The following is a 25,373-nucleotide window of genomic DNA, read 5'->3' on the forward strand; positions in this document are numbered from 1 at the left end:
CAGGGGTGAGGCTCTCAAAAGCAGCTCTCCAAAGCTCCAGGCTAATACACACAGTGAACCACACACTTGCAGACATCCTTGCTCTATGTGCTTTTTCAGTCAGTCACGTGCTAAAGGCTTCCTGCTTCTCTCTCTCTCCCAGTGATAACATGCAAGCGGACACTTTTCTAGGGAAATGATAGGTGCTGATTGGACGTAATGACCCTTGCAGCGGTCAAAGAGGACAAGTGATTGAACTGTGCGGGAATCAAAAAACTTCACAGCTCCCCCCTCTTTCCCCACACACACTCCATGGCACTAGATGAATTTGAATTCAAACACCCGCTGGGTTGGCCGGCCTCACCTAGTTTTTTGGCAGACAGTGTGAGGATGAATAGCCATTCCTGGTTGACCTTGAGAAGGAAAGCCCATTCCACCACTAGGCAACAGTGTGCAGTCTCTCGCTGGGCTGTGCGCGAGCCTCTACCAGCCAGCATGCAAGGCACCAGGTGTGGGGAGGAGGGGGCTATTTCAGACAGCGTTCTGGAGGGTGAACCCACAGTCCATCGCTCAACCAAAGCCCCCTACTCCAAACAGCGCAGGGGGGGGTCAGACTACTTCATCTTCTGTGAAACCGTGGGGGTGTCCTTGTGTCCAACACCCCACCCCACCCCACCCGACCCCACCCCACCAGTGTCTCAGTTCAAACTGTAGTGGTACACTTAGATGCCTCTTCCACTGTACACCTCCAACCACACAGACTCCAGCCACAGAGCGCTTCAAACTGGGGGAGCGAGAACAGAGAGGTGCACCTCTGCCAAGCTCCCTCTGACCTCTGATCTCTGACCTCATCGAAGCCTTTGCCTGTCGGTAGTTATTATTGAAGAACAGTCTTTGGTTATCGTTGCCATTTTCCTTTACGGTGTGTGGGAAGAGGCTTCCTTTCCTGCTGTGTTTTTAGTCTCACACTGTTTGATTTGTGTCTTTGTTTTGAAGATCAGGGGGAGGGAGGGTGAGAAGGGGGAATAGCGAGGTGAGACGCTTTGAAGAGAGACAGGTTGGAGGAAGAGTGAGGCAAGCCTTTCTCAGGGGCAGGAGCTCCTTCGGAAATGAGTGTGTGTGTGTTGTGTGTCTGTGTTTGTGTGTGTGTGTGTTGTGTGTCTGTGTGTGAGAGAGAGCGAGAGAGAGAGAGAGAGGGGGAGAGAAAGAGAGGGAGAGGGAGAGAAAAAAGAGGAGGGGTGTCCTTCATTTCTGAACCAGGTATGCCCCCAGAGTGAGGCCCACAGCGCCGAGAGCAGCCAAGCCAAAGATGGTCACTATGGACGGCCACGAGCTGCGGAGCACACTCTCCCTCTGTTGGCCATACAGCCCCACGAACGCCTCCTGGAGGACACAGAAAGAAAGAGAAATGTCATTCTTAAAGTCAAACTAAAAGTCATTTTTGCATTGTTGAAGACAATGCAGCATAATTTACAACATTTGTTCAACCATTCAACATTTACAAGCACCTTTATGCATTGTTTTATTTTGTCTGCGATGGGAGTGATGTTTTGTCTTCCACCTCCCAGAAAGTATATAGACTAATAGGGGTTGCAAAGCTGAAGTCAATACGTGTAACTGTGTGTGTGTATGTGTGTGTGTGTGTGTGTGTGTGTGTGTGTGTGTGTGTGTGTGTGTGTGTGTGTGTGTGTGTGTGTGTGTGTGTGTGTGAGAGAGAGAGAAGAGAATAAGTGTGTGATCACATGATCACAGCTTGCTGGAGGGGGGTAGAGACTGTAGACACGTGTGCTGTTTTAATGTGCATCCTGCGCATGCTTTCACATGGAAGACCACTCATATAAAAAGAGGGCATTAAAACAAGTCCACATCCACCCCCTGGGTCACCAAACAACACACACACATAAGTATACACAGTCATCACAAGAAATGGGCCACAGGAATCACAGACATACACAGGAATCACAATATGCTGAGTGCCAGCCAATGTGATTATATATATATATATATATATATATATATATATATATATATATATATATATACAGTATGCTACTCTGTAATTCTCATTCTTAATCCTTTAAAAGGCTATTTAAGCTAGTGACACACTGGTCGTAGCTCTTCAACCTCCTGCCTGAAGCATCTGACTCCCAACCACGAGTGTGTTAGATAACCAACCAAGTCATGTGAACCAGCACGCTCACAGAGACACGGCAATGTCCTTGACTTATATGTCAGAGAATGTCAAACGTATACAGTGTCTGAGTACCAGTGCGGTTCTATTCATGGGGACTGATTCAGAGGAAGAACAGGTCAGGTCAGACAAAAGGCGGTTGTATTTCTGTACCCCTGACCCTCGCGGCTGAGTTCTTACTCTAACTCGAGAAAGGGAAGTTCTTGAGAATGACAGACGTGGCTGAGGATGTCCTCTCCTCTGGTGCACACTGAGGGAAACTCAGTCGGATACGGGAAGTTGCCCTTCAAGGTGGAATCCACCAGCAGGATATGCCTGTCATACAGTCTGACTGAAACTGGCACCAGAAGAAGTACTGTGTTTTTTTTCCCTCCACAGAACATTTGTCACAGAACACAGTGTCATCATTTCAGGTGTATAGCACGTGTGCTAAATGTTTGATGGTAACGAAAGAACTCTATATAGAAATACTTACATATCAAATATTCAGTTTTACTGTAAATATCTCCTGTCATGCAGTGGCAAACAGAGGTTCTAGATTCAGTATGGTACCTTTCTATTGCTTCTATTGCAGATTACCTTGACATCTGGTTAAAGGAATTCAGTAAACTGTATGAACACAATAATTTGGTTTTGGGTATCTCAGGCACTTGAATTAACACTTGACACGGTTGTTCTACTGTTGTAAGAAATGAGGGCTCTACAGTCCCTCTTCATCTCTGTATCCACTACAGCGAGAGAGCCAATCGGGAGCTCCACAGCCAGAATGTAAGAAAATATGACTTCTAGAGGCATCTGCTAAAATTACCTCACTCGTGTGATCCTTTCCAAAAGTGCTACAACAAGACAAAACCATTTCCTGCCTCTCTCTCTCCCTTTTCCGCAGTTAAGGCCCTATAACCATAAACCACAGACGGAGAGGGGGCCAGAGAGGGAGAGAGAATGTCTGTGGGTCAGAATGTGTGCGTGTGTCAGCAGTCCTCGAATTTCCGATTCTCTGTCTGAAAATGTGTTGCCTTCCATTGCATCTTCAATCACACACCTATGGGGTAAAAACCTGCAGGAATCCTCATTTACCAACTCCCTCCTCAATGGGCTGTTGTTCCAAGGCGGATGTGAGAGAGTTGGAAAACAAACTGATGAGACATGTAGGTCATCAGGCACCCTAAGGACACCTCTCTCGTTCCTACCTCTCTCTCTCCCTCCCTCCTTCCTTCCCTCTCTCTCTCCCCCTCCCTCCCTCTCTCCCTCCCTTCTCCGTCTTCCTCTCTTATTGTCTGCTTCAGCACCCATCCTTGAGACTGCTCTCTCTCTTCCTCTCTCTCTCTCTCTCTCTCTCTCCTTCTCTCTCTCCCTCTCTCTCTCTCTTCCTCTCTCATCGTCTGCTTCAGCACCCTTCCTTGTGACTGCTCTCTCAATTTCAATTTCAATTTCAGTTCAGCTTTATTGGCATGACAAAAAAACACAATTTGCATTGCCAAAGCATTCTTGTAGTACATATAATAATATAGTAGAACAAGTAGAAAATAAAACATCATTTTGCAACAATTTTGCTCTCTCTCTCTATTCCTCTCTCTCTCTCTCTCTCTCTATCTATCTCTCTCTCCCCCTCTCTCTCTCTCCCTCTCTCTCTCTCTCTCATCGTCTGCTTCAGCACCCTTCCTTGTGTGGCTCACCAATAAATTCATGCACTAATTAGTGTAGTGTGGGCCATGGTGAGACCACCAACTGTGAGAGTGTGTTCTCTTCGGGGGGTCCCCGTCTGCCAAAATACAAAAATCTCTCTCCCTTACAGTTAATGTGCAGTGAACAAAACAACATGTCACAGTAAATGATCAGCCTTACACAGTTACAAAGCTTGCCTAGTGTATACACAGTGACCATCATACCTTCATTCATAAAGGTCTCCCTAAATGCCAAAAGAAACACGGAGACAAGCACAAATTCCCATTAGGGTTATATGTGTAGTGTTTGGACTATCAGAAGGTGCTCATACCCCATTATTCATGCGACACCAAAGGGATCTATTACTACTCTCCTGCTGCAGGGGGTCACATAAAGGCAATGAGGTCACCTCGACATAGCTATCGATTTCACATTTTGCCAGGTATCTTTCTCAGATGCCTTTCTGACTACCGCACGGCGCCCCTAAGCTGTAGGAAGAGCCTCAGGAAGCACGTGAAGCTGCGGATAAGATGCCGACCCATGAGAGGCACGTGGAGGTAGCAGACCGCTACTCGGACAGGCGGGAATGGCAAGCTGGTGAACAGTCAGGTGGACATCATGAGACTCTCTCTCATGCTCTCTCTCTCTCGCTCTTTCTCTGTCTCTTTCTCTCTATCTTTCTCTCTCTCTTTCTGTCTCTTTCTCTCTATCTTTCTCTCTCTCTTTCTGTCTCATCTCCCACAACTCACACATGTGACTCCTGCACAGCAGCCTTCTCCTTTCCATTACCTCAGTTCTGTGTTGACACACAAACATGCAATGTCTTCTTCACTGTCCATAGGTGTGTGTGATTGCTGTATATAGCGGCAGTGGGTGGATGTGTGTAGGTGATAGATTGGTTGATGGCCTATTGTGGCCCCTGGCTTTCTTCATTGCCTGACTTGAATCTAAATGTATTTAGAGACTCCAATGACTTTGAATGAATTGCACGGAAATGGCAATATTGTTTGTTCCCAATTACGAGGTGGAAAAGTACTACTGCAGCTTTGACCAGCTCAAAAGAAGTACATTATATTAAAAAATAGCATTACTATCGAAACCCTCTTCATAATGACTCTTCACTTCACTGGGCAAACTTATAGAAGAGGCAACTAAAAATGGCAACAAATGAAATTATGGAGAGAACACGTTCTTGTGATCAACACACCCGTGATACTTCAGGTCAGCCGCTGTGCTAGTGCCGTGGGAGCACCGCGCAGGAATGCGGCCACTTAAAGGGGCCCTCTTTAATAAAGTCAGAAGCAATCACACGGAGCCTCCGCGACCACAATCCCTCCCCACTAACATTACTCTCTCTCTGTCTTTTTATGACACCTCCGACTCCGCCATGTGAAATCTATAAACCTGCGGAGGGAAACCTCCCAAGCCCGCAGTGAGCCCCAGACTAATGAAAGCCCAGCTGAGGGAGGAGGGAGGGGCATGACCCACAACTTGTTGCCAGCACACCATGGTTACCAGACAACTTTGTGGCATCAGTGGGTCGAGCTCAGATTTATTTTTCTCATGGACATGGCGGCTTTGTTCTGTTCAGACGTCCGTGTGAGGTGGTACCGTGACCTTTGTGAAAGGGTAGCTGTGGTCAAAGGGAGATTGATTCTTTGCTTTAGTTCTGGCAAAACTCACACTATTTACAGTCAAACAGGACAAACATGAAAGCTATGTGTAAAGCATAGGATATACTAAAGGCAGGCTGGATACATTTCTGTTCCACTATGTTGTAATGCAGATAGATAGATAGACTTCACATGACTGATAGTCATGGTGATCATACGATGAAAGACAGGAAATTCCCACTGGGATTCTCACATAAACAAACAGCTCTCTACTATTTATACAAAGTGCAGCCCAAAGTAAACACACACAAACACATACACACACACACACACACACACACACACACACACACACACACACACACACACACACACACACACACACACACACACACACACACACACACACACACACAAACACACATAAGCTTCCCAGTGAGGACAAGCACAGACGACAGGTGACAAAGCAGTAACCTTGTGCCAGACGGCAAGGTTGCAGCCACAGGTCTCAAGAGTGTCGTTCATCGACCTGCCTGAAGGAATCAGATGACTGAGAACTGTGGGTCATGCTCATTACTGCCAAAATCCAGGGAGTCAGCAGCATTCAGCGCGCGAAGGACACTGAGCCCTTGGATAAAGTTGACACACAGCATTCAGCAAAACCTCAGGCTATTGATTGAACAAGCTTGCCAAGGAACATAGAAGACAGGGTTATAATTGTCGCTGCTCCAATACGGCATGGCTGCAGTACTTACAATGGCTGAGAAGGGTGAGTGAATGCTGAATTAATGTGGAAAAAGGTTAGCATTAGATTTACCTGAGAGAACAGTCCAGAGATACATTCTCATTAGACACACCCTGGTGTAAAACCATTACCAGCAATGATTTAAAGTTGCAACACTGTTGAATATTTCTGTCTCTCAAAATGCTAAAAAGATTTGACATGGATACATTTTCCTGCTGGTTAAGAGTCTGAGATTGAAGGGCCGTGCAGCAGATGGATGCGCTCTGGTTATGGTGCTGATGAACCATGGCTGGAAGGGCAGTCTGCATTCACTGGAAAACACCTGAGGCGCCCCGGGAGAGGAGCTGAGCTGGCAGCCCACATCCAAGCGCCACTGTCTGCAAAAAATGACCTGCGAACGTCCCCATTCTCACTCATAAATATTCAAATGTGTGTCAGTGGTAGTGTGACTGTATACACAACACAAGCCTCCCCCAGGCCATTATCCAGTCTCCTGGAAAAATGGAACTTGATACACCCATAAATCAACGGCAGCCATCTTGAGAATTACAGTCTCTCATTGCACATGTTGTAACAACCATGTATAAATCAAACAGAGCAAATTGTGTAGGTGACATTTTACTTCCAATCTAGTTATTCCAATCAAGTAATTTGTTTCTATATTTATATATATTTTCTGCGGGGACATGAACCGGACCTTAATTCAATATATTGTTCATTTATCTCTCATTAACCTGGGCTGAAAAATCATTTTCATCACATTTTTCATAAAAGAAAATGACCTTCGAGATAAAATGCTTGCCAATAATCCAATATTTCCACAATCAAATTTACGTGCCCCTGTCACAAACAGTGGGCTATGGCACTATGGCTGACTGGAAGGGGGTAGAGTGTGGTGTGCTGCTTCACTCTGTCCCACTTCTAACTGGTTGAGTCTCTGCCTTCGCTGGTCCACTGGGCATTGGCTCACCACAGTGTGCCCCGAACCGACTGCCTGTGGCGGCACACTCCCCTCCCTCACCAGTCTGGTGTCTTTTGAACAGCACCCGGCAATTAGAATAAGTCTAATTTCTTCTCCCTCACGTATGAGTGTCAGTGGTGACTGGCTGTCAGGAACCCTGTCAGTGGTAATGGTCGTCTCTCTCTGTAAAGAAGGAGTGGGAGCTGCTCAGAAACCTGTCGGTTGTGATAGTATCAAGCAACCTGCTATTGTAAAACCAAAGTAATAAAGTAGTACTGTTGCCAGAATGATAGCTTTATAAATTAGGTAACCAGTATGAGGAGACCTGTTAAAGAGAAGAATTAAATAAAATAAAAATATAAAACTCTCTCTGCAAATCACAGAGAGTCAAGCATACTGTGTCACAACATTCTGATGCCACAGTGTATTCTGCGATTGCATTGTCTGCCTTCGACCCAATCTTTGAAGCTTTTTCCTGTCACAGCCCCTCCATGCTCAGCAGAACAGCACACACACACACACACACACACACACACACATAGACACACACACACACACACACACACACACACACACACACACACACACACACACACACACACACACACACACACACACACAGGGCTGGGGGGAGTGTGTCCTCTCTGCCGCTGGCATCCCTCAGGAGGAGTCCTGACGAAAGCTCCCGTCTGCAGCAGGCTCACTACCCTGACCTGCTCCCCAGAGGAAGCAGCCCTGTCTCTTGCTTCTATAAATACAATTATTGGGGGGGGGGGGGGGGGCTGTGCCTGCTGGACAATCTAATAAAGCTACTCTGGCCCTGGGTCTCACCTGGAAAGGGCAGGGCTGGCGCACGCATCAAGAGCCGGAAGAATGGAGGAGAGGATGCTGACTCATCACCTGCCACTGATAGGGAGGGGGTGGGTGATGCAGTGGTGTGTGTGTGGGGGGGGGGGGGGGGTCGTTGCCAGTGGGGAGCGGCAGGAGTGAGGCGAGCAGACGGAGAGGGCATCCAACACCACTCCTGTGGCGCCATGCCCTCTGGAACAATAGGGTTAAACTAGAGACCAGAAGGCACAATGCGTCCCCAGCAGCATGGCCCAGCCCAGCCCGGCCGGGTCCGTCAACAATGGCTTCTATTAGGGGTACTCTTTGTGACCCTTTGTGTATTTCAGTCCATGTGCTATTCAAGTCAAACAAACTGAATTAGAGTTTATAAAAAGACACTCAGGGAGCACAGAGGACTCTCCAGACCAGCTATCTGTGTCTCCTCACCACATGTTTGTTTATTGAGTGATGCATCCTTTTTTTTTACTGCACTGCGCCTCGCCTTATGGCAGCTGACAGCAGTCCTTTGTCATGTAGTGTGTCTCCTTACACATGTGGCCTGTGACCTTTAGCACACTTTCAAGGACAACTAAAAATGCCTCCATCTTCAAAGGGCAACCTCGCTCTGATTTGAAGGTGCCCTTGTGGTAATGGGGTCAAATGGTCAAGCTCTCGTCTGGCACAGCCACGCTTCATGAGCTAATGTGATGGAAGGGTAGAAATGATGTGACCGTATCCTGTGGACACGCACACACACACACACACATACATGTGTATACACGTACATGCACAAACACACGCACACACACTCACACACTCACACACACACACACACACACACACACACACACACACACACACACACACACACACACACACACACACACACACACACACACACACACACACACACACAAACACACCACTCAAGACAGCAAGACCGGATCCTTTTGGATATGCCCCATTGCCCCTGGAGAAGAGATTAGCCCAGGCCTTACCTCCCAGACTGTGGGAACACCAACCTTCCCGAGCGGCCGGTTGCATGCTGTGTGACTAACGTGCCCTGTGGGGGGGGCTCATTTCCTCTCACGCCGCCCAGCTACCATGTTCCTCTTCATGCCCCAACCCCCTCACTGCTGACCTCATCACAGGCCTCGTGACCACACCACTAGTGCCACACTGGTATTTTCTGTGCGGTTATGGAGTCGCTCACAGACATCATAGTATGATTAACCTCGGCCTGCGCCCAATCAGAACCCACATCAGGAACAGCACTCCAGTGGCTCTGTTTGGGTAAAGGGCATTGTTTTGAGTTGTATCCTAGCAACGTCAACTCGTCATGGGCCGGAAGAAGGGTACCCACAAGCAGGGAGAAGGTTCTCCGGTAACCTTCATGTTTGGAAAGATCATGTACCAGAGGTTACAATTCTTTCTTTCTCTCTCTCTCTTTAGTTTTTTTTGGGAATGAAAGTTACATGTGTTGCCCTTGCACGTGGTAATGATGACTTGTTGACATAGTGGGGCTTGAGGGTTTTCAGTCATAGCCCAGACATCTGCGCACTGAGAGGGAATGCTGTTGCACTGACAAAACACATAACATGAGGACAGAGCAGCCGTTTCATTTCAGACCATTCCTGCGCTGAAGACTGCAGGTGAAAAAAGCAAAAACAATGTGTATGTGTGTGTGTGTATGTGTGTCTCTGGGATTAACAACTGGGATTGCTTCTTCCTCCTCCTTTCTAAGAGTTGTACAATGTTTCATAATACCTACATTTTTTTTCTGAGCGTGTTAATGAGTGTGTTTGTGTGTGTCTGTGTGTCTGTGTGTCTGTGTGTGTGTGTTTGTGCGTGTGTGCGTGTGTGCGTGTGTGTTTGCGTGCATGTGTGTGTGTTCTTAGAGCTAAAGTCCTGGTGAGGAGATTGCTAGCATACCATTCCTCCTTCCTGAGAGTGGGTGTAACAAGCACTCAGCCTAGGTCTGGACATTGGTGAACTTTTCCATTGCGGCTCAGAGACGTCCCTGGCAACCAGGAGAAACGTACTGCCAACCTAAACGTGTGGTCGCCATGGAAATAATGATGCAAAGACGCCATGGAGTCACCACTCAAGTGGCCAAAAGAATGATTCAGCTTAGCTCCTTCTGCCCTCATTACATCAAACCCACGCAAGCGCATTAAAAAGTCAAAAGGGAAAGCACAGCTGACTGGCATAACACCAACAAAGATGAAAGATAGAAAAGAAAGAGATGTCCATAACACCAACAAAGAAGAAAGATAGAAAAGAAAGACATGTCAGACATCATAGCCAAACATTCATCAGACTTGATCATGTCTCACATCATCCACCAATCTTCTCCATCTCCTCTTTCACTGTTAATGCCCTCTGTGTCGCTACAACATAATGATACCAGTCAGGTTTTGGCAACAAAGTTCCACTCTTCCAACACACTGGCACACAATGGTGCTTGGTTTCAGGTTCACCGTTCTCTAAGAGCAAGCTAAACACTGACTCCAGCTTGGTAAGATGAAAGGGTTTCAGATGGCCATTAAAATGAGGAGAAAAACAATGATCCTTGTGAGAAAGAAAGGGCCTCAAAGAAGATCTTTGAAGTGGAAAGACGAGAATCAAGAAGTTTTTGCCTTTCTGTAGCGTAGCCTTCTTAGTTGATGGTGAGTCCTGGAGTTGCAGGAGAGGAGTGTTACTTTTTCAGCTGTGGAAAGTCAAACAGATTGCCTATGCTTTAGGCAAAGAGATCGCCTGTGCTTTAGGCCTTCCTGGGTATCTGCAGTGAAACATAATTATCAGAACAGAATGTGAAGGAATGTGGCCTTTAAAACACATTCCGAAGCTAAATCTGTGACCTCATAACATAGATATGGCAGGCGCGTAGACCAGTTAACATGCAGACTGGTAAACAGAACTGTCATAAATGTCTAAAATGCTGTCCCTTTTCAAGTTCAGTTGAGGCAGTCTGAGGCCAAGCTGTCCACAAGCTGATCTGACGATGTCCGGTGTCCAGTGTCCCATTGGATTAATTTCGTTAGTCAAAATGCTTTCCTCATCCTCTTTGCTGTCCATCTCCCCGATTCATCCTTGAACACACTAGAATCGAGTAACAGCACTGTTGACACAAAAATAACTCCTCCATCAGTGTGATCAGGCCTGGTTACTGGAGGGATGTCAGTCACGTGTAGCACTGCAGTGCAAATTATGCAGTTTTCATACCAATCTTACTGTTGCACGACATCGCACTGAATCAAGCAGAACATTTGAGTACATCACAGCCAGGTGTCCCAAGAGATCACAACAGGGTCTTTTTGTTTTGCACCCTAATCGATCGGACCTAGTTATGCATCTACGGCTTTCATAACCTGTGCATAGCTTGGCATAACAGGCCAAACCCCCCCCCCCCCCCCCCCCCCCCGCCCCGCCCCCAATGAGTTAATGCTTGATCAGACAAAGAGTCTTAGTGTGCACAGCCTGGAGGTCGTTCTCCCAATCACTTGACTGAACTGAAACTAAAAGCATAGAATATCAAGTTTCTTTCCCTTCAAAATTGACACTCCCTCTATGTTCGTTTGTGTGTCAGTAATCCCACGCTCACTCCCTACTCCCTACTGTTTCTCTTCACATACACCCTGATCTCTTCCTCCTCCTCCTCCTCCTCCTTCTCCTTCTCCTTCTCCTTCTCCATATCCTCCTCCTCCTCCTCCTCCTCCTCTTCCTCCTTCTCCTTCTCCTTCTCCATCTCCTCCTCCTCCTCCTCCTCCTCCTCCTCCTCCTCTTAGCAGAACTGCTGTCAACATGCTGGTAGAGAGCAGGGAGAAGTTCAGTTGCCTCCCCTTGTGCCCAGCTGATTTCCCAGCCTGGCCTCACGCTGAGGAATGAGAGGAATGCTGTGGTACATGGAGGGAAACAATCCCACTTTGTTCCCCCGTGCTAAATGATACGGGACGCGGCTTGAGCTTCCAGAGCACCTCCTAACCCAAAGCCACCCTCAGGTCTGTGACGGGGCCGGGTTCAGGTCCGGCCATATCCCGGCACATGCATCTATTTGGGCAGTTTAAGACAGTGGATGGACAGTGGCCTGCTGGGTCTACTTGACATGAGTGTGAGGGTCTGTTATGTCTGAAGAGCGACATGGTCTAGATCTTGTTTTGTAGTTCCTTGCTCCTTCACAAGTGTAGTCTGATCAGGTGTGCCAATCAGTCTGATTCAAAACAAGCTTGATGCGACTGAAACAAACATACAAAATGTTGCCAATTTGCCATGCTAAGAGCTACTGCTCTATCTCTATCTAGCTTCAGCCTACCATGTCTACCAAGTTGTGAAAGAAGCGACCAAAAGTGTCAAGTACAACGTACTTAATTAATAAACAATCATACATTAATATACTTCTTCTTAAGACAGTACATGTTATTACAAGTTAGTAATAAGTCATAGGTAACACACACTTAAATGAAAAGTATAGTTTTTTTTTATACAAACTTAAAGTGAAATACTGACTGTACCTGATAAAATACTAATGAGCATGAGCTCATGAGCAGGACCATGGGAATAAGCACAGTGTTAAATGACAATAAATGGCCTATTGTTGAAGAAGTCCCCTCTGACAAAGACAGATGAAAGACATGAAGGTCAGTGCTACTTTTATAGGCAAGGTCGTTTGGTATGTGACCTGACTGTTCTATACAATAGTCTAAGTGGATTCAGAAGCATTTAGGGATTTGATTAGTAAAGGGAGGGAGCAACAAAACCCGTTCAATGCCATGAACCTAGTAGAACGCTTTGAAAGCTTTTATGACTCAAACATTAAAAGGTCAAGTTGGCTTTAATCATATGAAAATGGCACTTCTCCGCTGCAGATTAATAGGTTTTTTCCCCGCATGTTCTGTTTCAAGAGTGGTGAAATTCAAATTAGAGGATAATTAACGAGTTAATACTGTTCCACTGCTGGCTGACGACCTTGAGGAAACATATTTTCAAAAACAGTTGAGGGATATCTACTAACAGAACAACCAAAGTATACTACATTAATTTGAAAAAGTAGACTAGAATGCACAGCCCCTCTCGGTTGCCCTTTCTCTCCGAGTCAGCACCCGTACACAACTGTAATTGTCTCTTATTAATATCAATATCTAAACACCATCTTTTAAAAGCGATTCAATGTTTAGCTAGTTGTGACCAGAATATGTGGCCCTCTGAAAGCCAAGGAGAGAGCCATCATGTCTGATGCTGGGAGCCTCTTCAGATGTCTTTGGTGCCCTCATCTTTGGTGGAGTCAGCTGCCACTCCCTGTGTATGTGTGTGTGTGTGTGTGTGTGTGTGTGTGTGTGTGTGTGTGTGTGTGTGTGTGTGTGTGTGTGTGTGTGTGTGTATGTGTATGTGTGTGTGTGTGTGTGCGTGTTCGTGTGTGTGTGTGTGTGTGTGTGTGTGTGTGTGCCTCTGCCTGTGTGATGTGGTTGAGCTACTGTTTAGCCCAAACTCCACCGTCAGACTTTAATCAAAATCTGCTGTTTGTAGTTAGACAAAAGGTCCCCCCTCCCATGACGTGCCTCCTCCACTTGTTAACATCACCCACAGATCAAAGGGTCCTAATCACTGTTGCTACTGTGGCTGGCCTGGCTTTTTTTTTTGACTGAGAGGCCTTTGTAAAAGACAAACATGGATGTAATATTCCGTCTTTATTAAACAGGGTTAGCCAAGGGCAAAGATCACAGCTAAGTCAAGCTGCTCCCTGGAAAAACCCTTTTGTTTTGTCATTATACAACTGACCTGCTAATAAAGACACAAAATTGGAGAGACTCAACACAAAGTAATGAGGCAGTGGAAATTGAGTCTCCATCACACTATATTGCTTCAAACACCCTAAATGATGGTGCACTTAGCTTTGGAAAAATAGAATTTCATTAGACTCAATAAGGGTGGTTTATATTGGTCATTGAGTGAACTAAACCATGTCTAGACATTGGGTCTTCCAAACTGTGAACGTTTGGGTAGATCAAATGTAGCAAAACCCTCATTAAATATTAGGTTATAAAAGTGTTTACTTATGAGGTGTTGGGCGTGTGTATCATGGCGCCATGCAAAGCCATGGTAAAATAACAGGAGCTTCAATTTGCTTCAACGTAAGAGGCCTTAGCGGATCCTCTAATAAGATGTTTTGCTCCTTGGGCATCATTGACAGTAAGCAGAATTTGACCATGTGCCACTATACTATGAACATATTACATGACTCAACATGACATCAAGCCTTACTAAAAGAGCACTACTTCAGGACCCCATTCTCTTCAATCACACGTGTGGAGTGTGGTGTGTTGTTCAGTGAACTTTTTAATCTCACTTTCCGTACATGATGGAAAAAAGTCATGCTGAGATCATTCTCTTGGTGAGGTCACTCTTAGATCAGCATTTTACAGTTTGCTGTTGGTCACATGCCCTAGAGTGAGACTGTTTACTGGGAACGGTGCTTCCACCCCCCCCCCCCCGAGATGCATGATGTAGCAAAATTGAGTTTATCACATTTATACACACTCACTGTCTCACACACATGGACACTCATACACATACATGCTTTGCAAATGAATCTTCCACATTGTAAATGATTTCCACATTGACTGTGTATTAAGAACATACTTGTTTGATGGACTACTGTTCCCATGGCTTTAGGTTAGGGGCACGCTATTTGGATAATAGGTTCACGGCCTCTGCTTGAGTGAGTTTAGGGTCTCTGCTTCATATCAGAACCAAAAATCAAAACAAACAATAATGGCCCCTCCTGTACTCACACAAGGACTCTGGACAGGCCCGCGTGAAAGCCCGTCATGAAAATAAGGGCTTTAGTTGAAGCTGTGAAAGGAGGCTTGTTAGGGGCGATATCCATCTTCTGAACATGTTGTGTTTCCTCTGCTTCAAAACAGATCGGCTCGGAGCAGCAGTGAGGGCATCCGCACAGAGGAGGATCCGCAGAGGTACCTGGGAAACGCTTCCCTCCGGCTTTCATCTCCCCGACATCACACAGGCATCACTTCCCAACACATCAAAACCAATCAGGTGTCATCAAAGCGGACGCCAGGCTGCAGCGCATGAAGAGCAGGGAGAAAGAAAACCACCTGACTAACGTGTGTGTGTGTGTGTGTGTGTGTGTGTGTGTGTGTGTGTGTGTGTGTGTGTGTGTGTGTGTGTGTGTGTGTGTGTGTGTGTGTGTGTCTGTGTTTGGGAGGATAAATCCACTTTGTGATGCTGTTTGTTTTTCTCCTCTGATGCCTATATGATATATGATGCCCTTGCTTTGGCCTTGTTGAGGAAAGCTCTTGAAAGTCATGGCTGAATCAAGGCAACAGGTTTTCTCAAATAGAACTTAACTCAGATCAGAGCTTTAAGAAAGATTTCCATGCTGAGAAGTGAAAGGTTTCCTTGTAGGTGGCTTTGGATGAAAGTGTCTGCTAAATGATTAAATGTAATTTAAATGTAAATGTAATGTTGACTTGTTAGTTTCCCTGTATAGTTCAACCCATAGAGCCCAGAGCATGAGTTTTGCCATGGGTCATGGGTTCAATTCCCAGGAAACACTCAATGTAAAACACTGTCACGGTATGGTTTCAGACACTGGATACCAGTATCTCCTGCTGGATCAAATGGAGGCTGGCCCATGGCAAGCCAGTAATGCTGTATCCTGGCCTGGCTAAAATAACTGGTGCTTTGTGGCCGTGTGAGAGGAAGTGACTTCCCCCTGGGGGCGATAACTCCCCACCACAGGCACTGACAGTGGAGCATTATTGATTTCATACCCCGGCCTCTGCCCGCGCTCTGGGAGGGAGGGAGGGAGTGGCTCGCCTTGGCTGTGTGGCGCCAGGGTCTTACGCCGCCTGCTGCTGCCGTGCCAATCCGGTCACTCACTCGTTCACAATTCACCAGAGGGACTCACACGCCACTGGGATCAATTGCTTTTATTTTTCACTTTCTGTAACAAATCTATGATTAATTACTTTTCTATTCTCTCTTTGAAAATTGGCCGTGAAAAGAAACGGGGCAGCTGTTGTCAAGGGCACTGCATTCCAATAGCCATTGTGTGTGTTTAGCAACAAAAAAAACTCAATTCAACTCCAAACTGATGTTGAAATATGGTGGTTGGCTTATTTCTGTCCGTTGTTTGTCTGTTTACAGAACCTGACCTTTGCTGTTCCAAAGCCAAAAGAAGCACTGGACAAGAAACAAAAACTGTGCACTGTGATATTTTATTCATAGAGTCTTGGAGAACACAACCATAAATAGGCAAGGAAAGCACTTGAAGGCAACCAGGTGACCTCTTGCAGCAGAGGTGACATACCGGCCACCGTCCAGTGCACAGCTCAACCAAACTCCAGCTAGGTGTGTCAGCTGCTGAGGGCCCATACAAGAGGAGACAGATAACCATCTCCCTTATTCTCCAATTTCACCCCCCTGTTCTCATGCTGGTGGTCTCCCCCCCAACCCCCCCCCCCCCCTGCTGTTTTCATCACTGTGTGACAGTACTGTCTATCATGCGCAAAAGCCACACACGTCAGAGTCTTCTAATGTTTTCATGATAATGCAATTAACTGGTGCTGCGGAGCCGTGCTCACGCTTCTATATTTAGAGACGGCTCGCATAGCTCTGCATATTTCAGAGCGCTCGCGGCCACCTTACACTGCCGGCAGTATCCCCAGGTACTTAGGAAGAGGAGAAGACCCGGGCAGGCGGCGGGCATGGTCTTGTTTGAGGGATGGCCATTTAGTGTCAGAGCTTATGCCAGGTATGTATAATTGATCTGCGTGTGTTCCTCCCCTGCTAAGAGCTAATTCGTGATGTCAAGACAGCCTCTCAGGATGCAGGGACGCTCAGCCGTGACGGCTGTGTGCAGCCAGAGGAAGGAAACCAAACACGGACATGGGCCTGCACATACACACACACACAAACATACACACACATACACACATACACACAAACACACGCGCACACACACACACACACACACACACACACACACACACACACACACACACACACACACACACACACACGCATACGCACACACACACACACACACACACACACACACACACACACACACACACACACACACACACACACAACCACATAAGAGTACTGGTGACCATAAATGGACTCCAATGGCCGAATGAGGGATTAACAAAAGTTTTAATGGCCACACTTAAATGACCTCATATAGTACCACCCACAACAACCAACAATAATAGTAACTCACAGTCATCCACACACACAAAAACACACACACACACACACATAGCACATACGTACATTCAGACATGCTGTCAAGAATAGCCACACCTACATGGGAGTTCACATGGATCTAAAATGGTCTCGGGTGGGTGAACTCTGCTGACCTGGGGTCATTGTCCACCAGGCGTCGGGGGCCTCCGCGGGGGCCCTCAGGAAGGGTGTGGAGGGCCTGAGGGAGGCCTGCTAATGGGAATACAGTGCAAGGTGCCTACTGTCATGCATACACTGGCTTCGAGAATGTACACTGCTCCAAAGCTTTTTTATTAAGATATGAAGACAAGTTCTTAAGTCTCTAAATTGATATGCCACAGGAATTGGTTGCTTACTGAAGAAATGAGAGTACATTTATTTGGCTTTTGGTCTAAGAGCTGTGGATACTGAGTGGGTTCTCCAGTCTCAGAGCTGTATACTGAGTGGGTTCTCCATTGCAAACTATTAACATACAAATGATATTTACCCAGAGCAAATAGCATGAAAGGATGGACATTTTGGCAATCTGCTTGACACTGTACTGCGGCATGAGAAACACTAAAGTCCTCATGTTTCCATACATTATCTGCCATGACCTGAACTTGTAGGCAGCTCACTGTAACGCCCAGAGATCAGGGAGGGAGTTACCGCTAATCCAAAGAGGCCCAAGGAGCTGAAAACAAAATCACAACCATTAAGGGGCAGGAGCTCCTTAGCCAATGAGATGCCACCCCATCAAGTCTGTGGGTGTAATGAGTGGGGGAAGAGGGTAAAAAACTGACAGTGAAAAAAGAGAGCGTAAAGGACACCAATAGAGAGTGAGAGAGGCTGTTGATGTTAGTCTGTGTTAGTGTTTGTATTCTCTGGGTAAGAGCCGTTGCTGAGATTAAGGGTGCACAGATGATGAGTGTAAATAGAGTGGCAGATGGCCAGCGGCTGAGGCCCAAGCTCCTGCGAGAGTTACGGCAGAGGAGGGACCCTGGCAGCGCCACTCAACCACTGCACTGATCTCACCCACTGCACTGCGCTCACCCACTCACCCACTGCGCTGAACTCACCCACTGCACTGAACTCACCCACTGCGCTGAACTCACCCACTTCACTGAACTCACCCACTGCACTGATCTCACCCACTGCACTGCGCTCACCCACTCACCCACTGCGCTGAACTCACCCACTGCACTGAACTTACCCACTGCATTGAACTCACCCACCGCACTGCACTCACCCACTCACCCACTGCACTGCACTGAACTCACCCACTGCACTGAACTCACCCACTGCATTGAACTCACCCACTGCACTGCACTCACCCACTCACCCACTGCACTGCACTGAACTCAGCTCGATGGATGGGTAAACGGGATTCATCTACACTTTCTCGTCTCAGAAAGGGAGAACTGAGTGTGATCTCTGGAAACAGTACCTGTTTCCTGCTTTCTTCTCCACTCTCAAAACCCTCACAATATATCATACAGTGGAAATCTCTGCTCCAGTATCAGCAGTAGATTGTGTTTGACATGTTGATTCCTTTTTCATTCTTTTACTGGCCCTGTTGGCTTTCATCAGCAGCAGCATTCAAACTTTCCTTTTCATCCTCGCTAAACACGGCCTCCTGACGAAGAGAGATCACTTCCTCCTGTTCTCTATCCTTTCAGCTTCGACTGAAGCGGAAAGCTTGTTGATATGGCTCCCTGTGACCTTTTCCAGATGCACTAGGAGTGCCATGTTAGAGTGTGCTGTTAAATGGCCAACTCCCTCTCACTCTTACTATGGGAGTTTGCTTAAGGGGACGAGCGCTGTGCTCTGAACCTAAGTATTTATTTGGTGTGTGGTGTCCCATTAAAGATTATGTATATACACTATACATATTGCCGGGAAATATTTCAAGACAATGGTGACGGCTGTCATGTTTCTAAGACCCTGTTTACAACTTTTTGGGAGGTTTCGCCTGTCCTTGACTTGTCCCCAACAGCCTGCACTTGTAGGCCATGTTTTTGAAAACGGGGCTTTCGGCTTGACCTTACAAGACACTCATATCTGCACACGGGCCTTTCGGTCTGACCCTACACAACACTTGTCTCTGGGCAAAACTGCTCCATGTTCACAACACCACTGTATTCTTCTACAAATACACCTCAATGTATCAGTCTACCCAGTGCATGATGACAGAAAGACAGAACATGACAAAAGAAACAAAGGAGACTTTAAGGAGAGAAGTCTGGTGTCCCTCTTCTGGAAGCCCTTTAACGAAATCCTTTTAATCACACCACTCGCGCTGCACATACTCAGTAAACTGAACGTGCATGACATTGACGCGCATACATTACTGTGCATCTTCGTCAGGAGCCCCAGTCCCCCGTCCCCCCCAACCTCCCCGTAGCCTCCGCCCCCTGCTGTGAGGCAGCCACATGTCTGGGTCAAACGTGTAATTTAAGAGGCTGGCAGTCACCACTGTACCCAATCACCCGACCTTTGCAACACGGGCACACAAATAAACACAGGTGCTCCGCGCGTGGGCACAGGGAGTGATTATCCTGTCAGGCGAACCAGCCCTGCTCCCTAATCTAGCCTCAATTGCCTTTTCTCAGAGGAGAGCAGAGGGGGTTCCCAGCTGAAATTAGAGAATGAGAGTGTAAGAGTATATGTGTGTGTGTGTGTGTGTGTGTGTGTGTGTGTGTCTGTGTGTGTGTGTGTGTGTGTGTGTGTGTCTGTGTGTGTGTGTGTGTGTGTGTAAGTGTGTGTGTGTCTAAGTGTGTGTGTGTCTAAGTGTGTGTGTGTGTGTGTGTGTGTGTGTGTGCGTGGGAGTTTATGTGTGTGTCAGTGTATGATACATACAGAGTAGGTAAGTAGACAGAGAGACAGACATATTTAGTCTGTCAGTGTTGTAGTTAAAGAACTGTTGTGATTAGGAGAGCACAGCAGGATTTGCAGACTCAACAACTGGGAGTTCACTGCCCAACTATTTTGAGCAGAACCTGCATTCAAATAACAGGAAACAGACGGCCAGTCAGGCCTCAAATGTTTCCAAATCACACCATGTACAACAGTGTCACTTTTAGGTTAATTAGTGGCACACCTAGATCTGGATTTAGTGTGTGGAAACACACACACCCACAAATGAACTTTCACATTAAACCCAGCAGGCTTGAGCAGCTGCCTTAAGCTGTCTAGTGACAAACTTGTGACCACTGCTCAAATGATATGGTCACTTGATTAAATGCGACAAAGTTCACAGAACAAATGCAAAGTCACTGCTTAAAAAAACTATTACTGAGGTGACATGCTTAATATTCCAATATAAGAAAATGAGGTTGATGTAAAAAGAATGAATGCCTGGTGATAAGATCATTCCTCTTCACTCTATTAAAAACAGCTCCTTTCAGCCCCTGCATTTCACTAGATTACTTTACTACATTTACTATTGCCAGTCTCCTGAAAACCAGGATGAATGCGTGAGATAGATTTCCAGCTTTTCACAACATTTAAGTTGTGTCTTCTCTGTTTCATCTTGTATTTAGGCCACAACTGGTGTGTGTTTCACTTGAGGATCGTGAGAAGCAGAACCCTTACCTGTGAAAATGCTCCTCAGGCTACAGATATGAGGGTTAAAGAATCTGGTATCCGCAAATGTGCCATGAAATCCCATACATGGGCTTCCCCATGCACTAACGTATAGACTATAGTCTAGTCTAGACTTTTCAGTGTCGTTTGAGATGAGAATATTGAGAATATTTTGCAACTGTTAGATGTGCTCTACAATCTCACAATTTAACCATTTCATGAGACAGGCTAATTTACATGTCCAGTACTGGCCTACATTTGTTTGAACTGGAATAAATTATGTATCATTATGTTCCAATGAGCATTACAATGTGCATTTTATATACATACATATTTTACCATGTCAGAGCTTGCTTGTTGTGGATGCACTAAACATTTTTCACGATTTCTGATTATCCTAAACCATCATTATCAAATAGCAAATACGTTTTTTTATGAGAATCTGCCCTTGGAAATGGCGCAAGGAACAGTTGACATCCTTTTCAGATAGTTCAAGCCACACTTTCTGTCTCTGCCTTAAAGCACTGAGACACAGAGTGTTTGCCCAAGGTAATTTCTCCTGAGATATCATTTTATTTCTGGGCCCCCTTTAGGACCGGGCCGGGGGGTGTCTGCATCCCTTGCACCCCCTAAACCGTCGGCCCTGTGTTTCATATCCAAAAACCCAAGCAAAAAGAGTTTCCTGTAACATGTTGGATTAGATAGGGCATGAAGCTCTTGGAGCTGAGTTAATGCCTCTCCCGCTCCGGGCTCCTCTGCAGAGGCAGCCTTTGATATGGAGGCCCAGCCTTGCCATCTTCTGGAGGTCTGGACTCAGGGGGAATGTTAAACGCTCCTTCCTTAAAGATGAAATTCTCCCCATACATCATTGATGAAACGGCATGCACCCCTCCAGACAGAGGGGCTGAATAATGCAGACGCATGTTAAAGTTCTCGTTTGAACAGCTCCCTGCTAATTAGCCTCTAATTTTTGCTGTTAATTTTTCACCGACTGCAGAGGGGACATCATCCCAATCCACCCCCACCCCGAAACCTTCCCCTCCCTCCCCCTCTTACTCCTGCCTGCCAACACTTGCTCTTCTTCTAGGCGTGTCTGGTACACGGCAAGCTGCTTCTGCTTGTATGTTTCAGACTATTCAAAAGCGTCGGATGCCTATCTCTTCAAAGGTGGATGAAGCCAAAATGAGACGCTTAACTAAATTGTGATTTAAAACTCCTTATGTTTTTGAGTGTGTATGGGTCAGTGTCTGTGTTACTACATAAGTTCAATGTACACAAATTGAGAGTATGTGCCATAGAAGACAATCGATCTCTGTGGATGCCACCTAACCCTGATGCTTTGTCTGTTTTTGCCCAGAGGGGCCATTCAAATTACACTGACATGTGCCCTGACATGCGTCCACTGTGCTTCCGGATTGTTGAATTGATTTTCTCCACTGGATAATGGCTGCCATCTCTCTCCCCTCACACATCAGCAGCCCCACTCTTTCTCTCTCTCTCTCTCTCTCTCTCTCCGGCCCTGGCAGGTCCTGATGTTTGAGACCTTAACTGTGAGACTTGCATCCAACATCGGCTTTGGCCAACACCCTAAGACAACATGTCGTATCTTATAACTAATGCAAACATTTCTAGGCTTATGGTTCGGGTGCAGTGGCTGAAATGTACCTGGGATTTTGAAGGACTCCATATCAATGTGTGATCTATAACTTACAACATGTGACATGTCACTGGCAACTCCTGATTAGTCCAGAGACTGATTTGAGGGACAGGCCATCTCCAATTATTGGAGAAGCTGACATGAAATGTGCATTAGTCTCTGTCAAGATGAAGTGGGTACTGAGCTTCCTCAAACGATACTGCTCCACTTCCATCTGATCATTGATAGCTTAACATGACAGGCGCAGTGGGGGCGTGTGGGAGGTGTGACTGATAGCATCAAGTCTTATTGGTCATACACAAATGACAAACAACGAGCTTCAAATCAGCGGCGCTCGAAATGCAAGCGTCATTATTAGAGAGGCGTTACCACACGCGCAGAGCACGCACCAAAAAAAAAGAACAGGGAAAGAAAAAATCTGCTGCCCGAAAGCGACAGTGCATGCTACGTACCCAGCCTCCATTCTCCTGGATCCAGCTTTGAAGCGGTCCATTGAGGTACTCGGCCATCCAGCCAGCAATGTTGTCCACCTGTGATGTCATCTCCTTATTGACGCACTCCACGCATACTGTCCCCCCAAACTCGAAAAACGCTATTATTCGACCCCAGTTCACCCCATCTCTAAACAACTCGTCAACCACTGCGGTGAACCTTCGCTGCGCAGTGATGGATGTGAGATGAAGCTGCATAGACATCTCTGCAAAGTCAGGCTGGTATAATCTTTCGAGTTCATCCCCAGCCTCACGTAAAACTCGGTGAAGTGCGTCGTGAGGGTCAGATGTAGCGACTCTGTCCTTCCGTGGAGCGCTATCATCCTCAGCCGATGTTGCTTGGCACCGCCGTGTCACTAGAGTAGATGCGTCCTTGACGCCGTTGGTAGATGAGTCTATTTCCTCGCTCGCGTGGAATTCCCACGCACATCCCTTTTTCATCAGTTTGTAGTGGATGTACTTTTCCACAATGTTGCGATTATCGTAGGGTTTCTCGTTAGCCATGACAGATTACGGCTCAATAGCCAACAGCACACTGGCACAACGTATAAGAGTTAAAATGTATCCATCCTCAGTGTAATCATTCTGTAAACTCTGTGAAGCAAAGGATCGACACAATCCAGATACAAATATAGACTAAGACTTGTTTTATAGTGTGTTGAAATGCCTTCTGTTTCCTAATGTAATCACAAACACGGGAATAAACTTACTCCTGTCCCTATGCTGGCCAGTAATATGACCCATCAATATGTGGTTAGTAAAACGCCCACTTTTTCTGCTGCGAAAATCCTCCGATGTGAATCAGAATATAAATCCGTGTAGATGACAGTCCATGACAGCCTTGATTGTGGCAAATGCGTTCTACAACCACGACAGAATTCGAGGTTTGAGATGATCAGAGCGAGAGAGAGAACGATATTCAGTTACAGTAAACTGCCGAGAGTGGAGCTCCTGAAAAGACGGAAGAGAACGAATTAATTTCGGAACGCGTTTATTCGAGTTTTCTTCAGCGCAGGGCTTGCAACGCCGAGTCTTGGATTATCTTGTAATACTCTACTGGCTTCCCCGTGTTCGTGCAAGAAATGAACATCCAAAATGAATTTCTGCACAACTTAAGCCCAAGTCGCACATACAGGATCCATTTGACTACAGCGAGACCCTGTGGCAGGCAGACTTTGCTAGACTGTTCTGCTGGGAGCCTTGAATCGCGTTGACGACTCTGGTATTTCCTGTACCTACGTCACTCATTCATGTGTGGTCCCTGTAGCCTATTACATTTAGATGTAAATAAGAGATAGTAGCCTTACCCAAATTAGGTTTCGGATAGTCTTAAAGGATCTCCCAGTGAAGGGTTTGGCGACACAGAACATTTACATGAATCATGAAGGCGAAAACTACAATAATTCCCTCATTTCAAATGCTCAAAAATAATCGCTCTGATGTCATGTGAAACTCTTAATCTGTTTTGCATTTTTGGAGAGTTAAGGGACACAGTTGAGTCAGTAATAATTGAATAAACCAGAATAAGAACTAATTTGAAATGTCAAATCATTCTACTTTGGCTATCAGCCAAAATTAGACTGGCTCCAGTTCTCTGAACTGCATAACTATGCTCTTTGATCTGTGACGGGCTTTGCAATTGTTCTGCTTTGAATATTAGGTGAACCAACTCCTGTAGCAGCTTATGAATTATTGCCGTGCTCATGCTGAAGCGGACTGCATCATGCCTACCAGTGGGCTTTCATGTGGGACCCCTAGTGGCCGTCTCTGCTAGGGAATTCTGGGATATGTATTTTTTATGTCTCTCTGCTGACCCCGACACCATCTTCTCGTCCATCAATATCATATGGTCCTCCTCATCTCATATATCCACAGACTGGGTATTTGCATGCCATTTGTGGGGTGTTTTACTCCTGCCCTGTTATGTTGATGTTTTATATAAATTACAGAATCATGTCACAAAGCTGAACTGTGAAGGAAAGAACACAATATTTGATTTAAGAAAATTTGTATTCACCACCGGCCTGGTGGTACCCATCAGCATAATTTTCCAATTTCAGTGTCTGTTAAATCTGTCGTGGTTACGTTTATTCTACCCTGAGGGTCCAGGTACTATTTTAAAGAGAGAATAGGGGTATGACATTGTCTTCACTTTCAAAGAGAGAGAAAGAGACCCAAGATCAAAGGTGACTTCTAAACTGAAATAGCTCTCATCTGCCTCACACACAGTCACTCATATCCCCAAACCAAGGAGGCACAGACACACACTAAGCTGTACTCAGTGGGGAGGGAAAAAAAAGAATTATCTTTCGCTCCTTCTCTCTCTCTCATCTCCAATGCACACAAGTACTTCACAAGGATCAGGTGCACCCATCTCTCTCTCTCTCTCTCTCTCTCTCTCTCTCTCTCTCTCTCTCTCTCTCTAGCACA

The 25,373-nt window shown here is 46.2% G+C and overlaps 1 protein-coding gene across 1 annotated transcript; it reads right to left on the bottom strand.

Annotated features, from left to right (window-relative positions):
• Positions 1 to 668: 668 nt before the first annotated feature.
• On the bottom strand, positions 669 to 24,100 carry bcl2b (BCL2 apoptosis regulator b). The gene is made up of 2 exons (XM_080838071.1): positions 22,905 to 24,100; positions 669 to 1,362 (listed from the first exon to the last, which is right to left on the bottom strand). The coding sequence occupies exons 1-2, from the start codon at positions 23,445 to 23,447 to the stop codon at positions 1,225 to 1,227; spliced, it is 681 nt and encodes a 226-aa protein (XP_080694197.1). The 5' UTR covers positions 23,448 to 24,100; the 3' UTR covers positions 669 to 1,224.
• Positions 24,101 to 25,373: the final 1,273 nt, after the last annotated feature.

The sequence above is a fragment of the Sprattus sprattus genome (assembly GCF_963457725.1).
Source record: "Sprattus sprattus genome assembly, chromosome: 4".
In the NCBI taxonomy this organism is placed as follows: domain Eukaryota; kingdom Metazoa; phylum Chordata; class Actinopteri; order Clupeiformes; family Clupeidae; genus Sprattus; species Sprattus sprattus.

Bases quoted from the DNA above. Each gene is read 5' to 3' on its own strand.
- bcl2b (XM_080838071.1), bottom strand. From the start codon at position 23,447: ATGGCTAACGAGAAACCCTACGATAATCGCAACATTGTGGAAAAGTAC. The intron at 1,363-22,904 runs GTACGTAGCATG...TGTGTCCTCCAG, and splicing joins TCCAGGAGAATGGAGGCTGG to GAGGCGTTCGTGGGGCTGTA.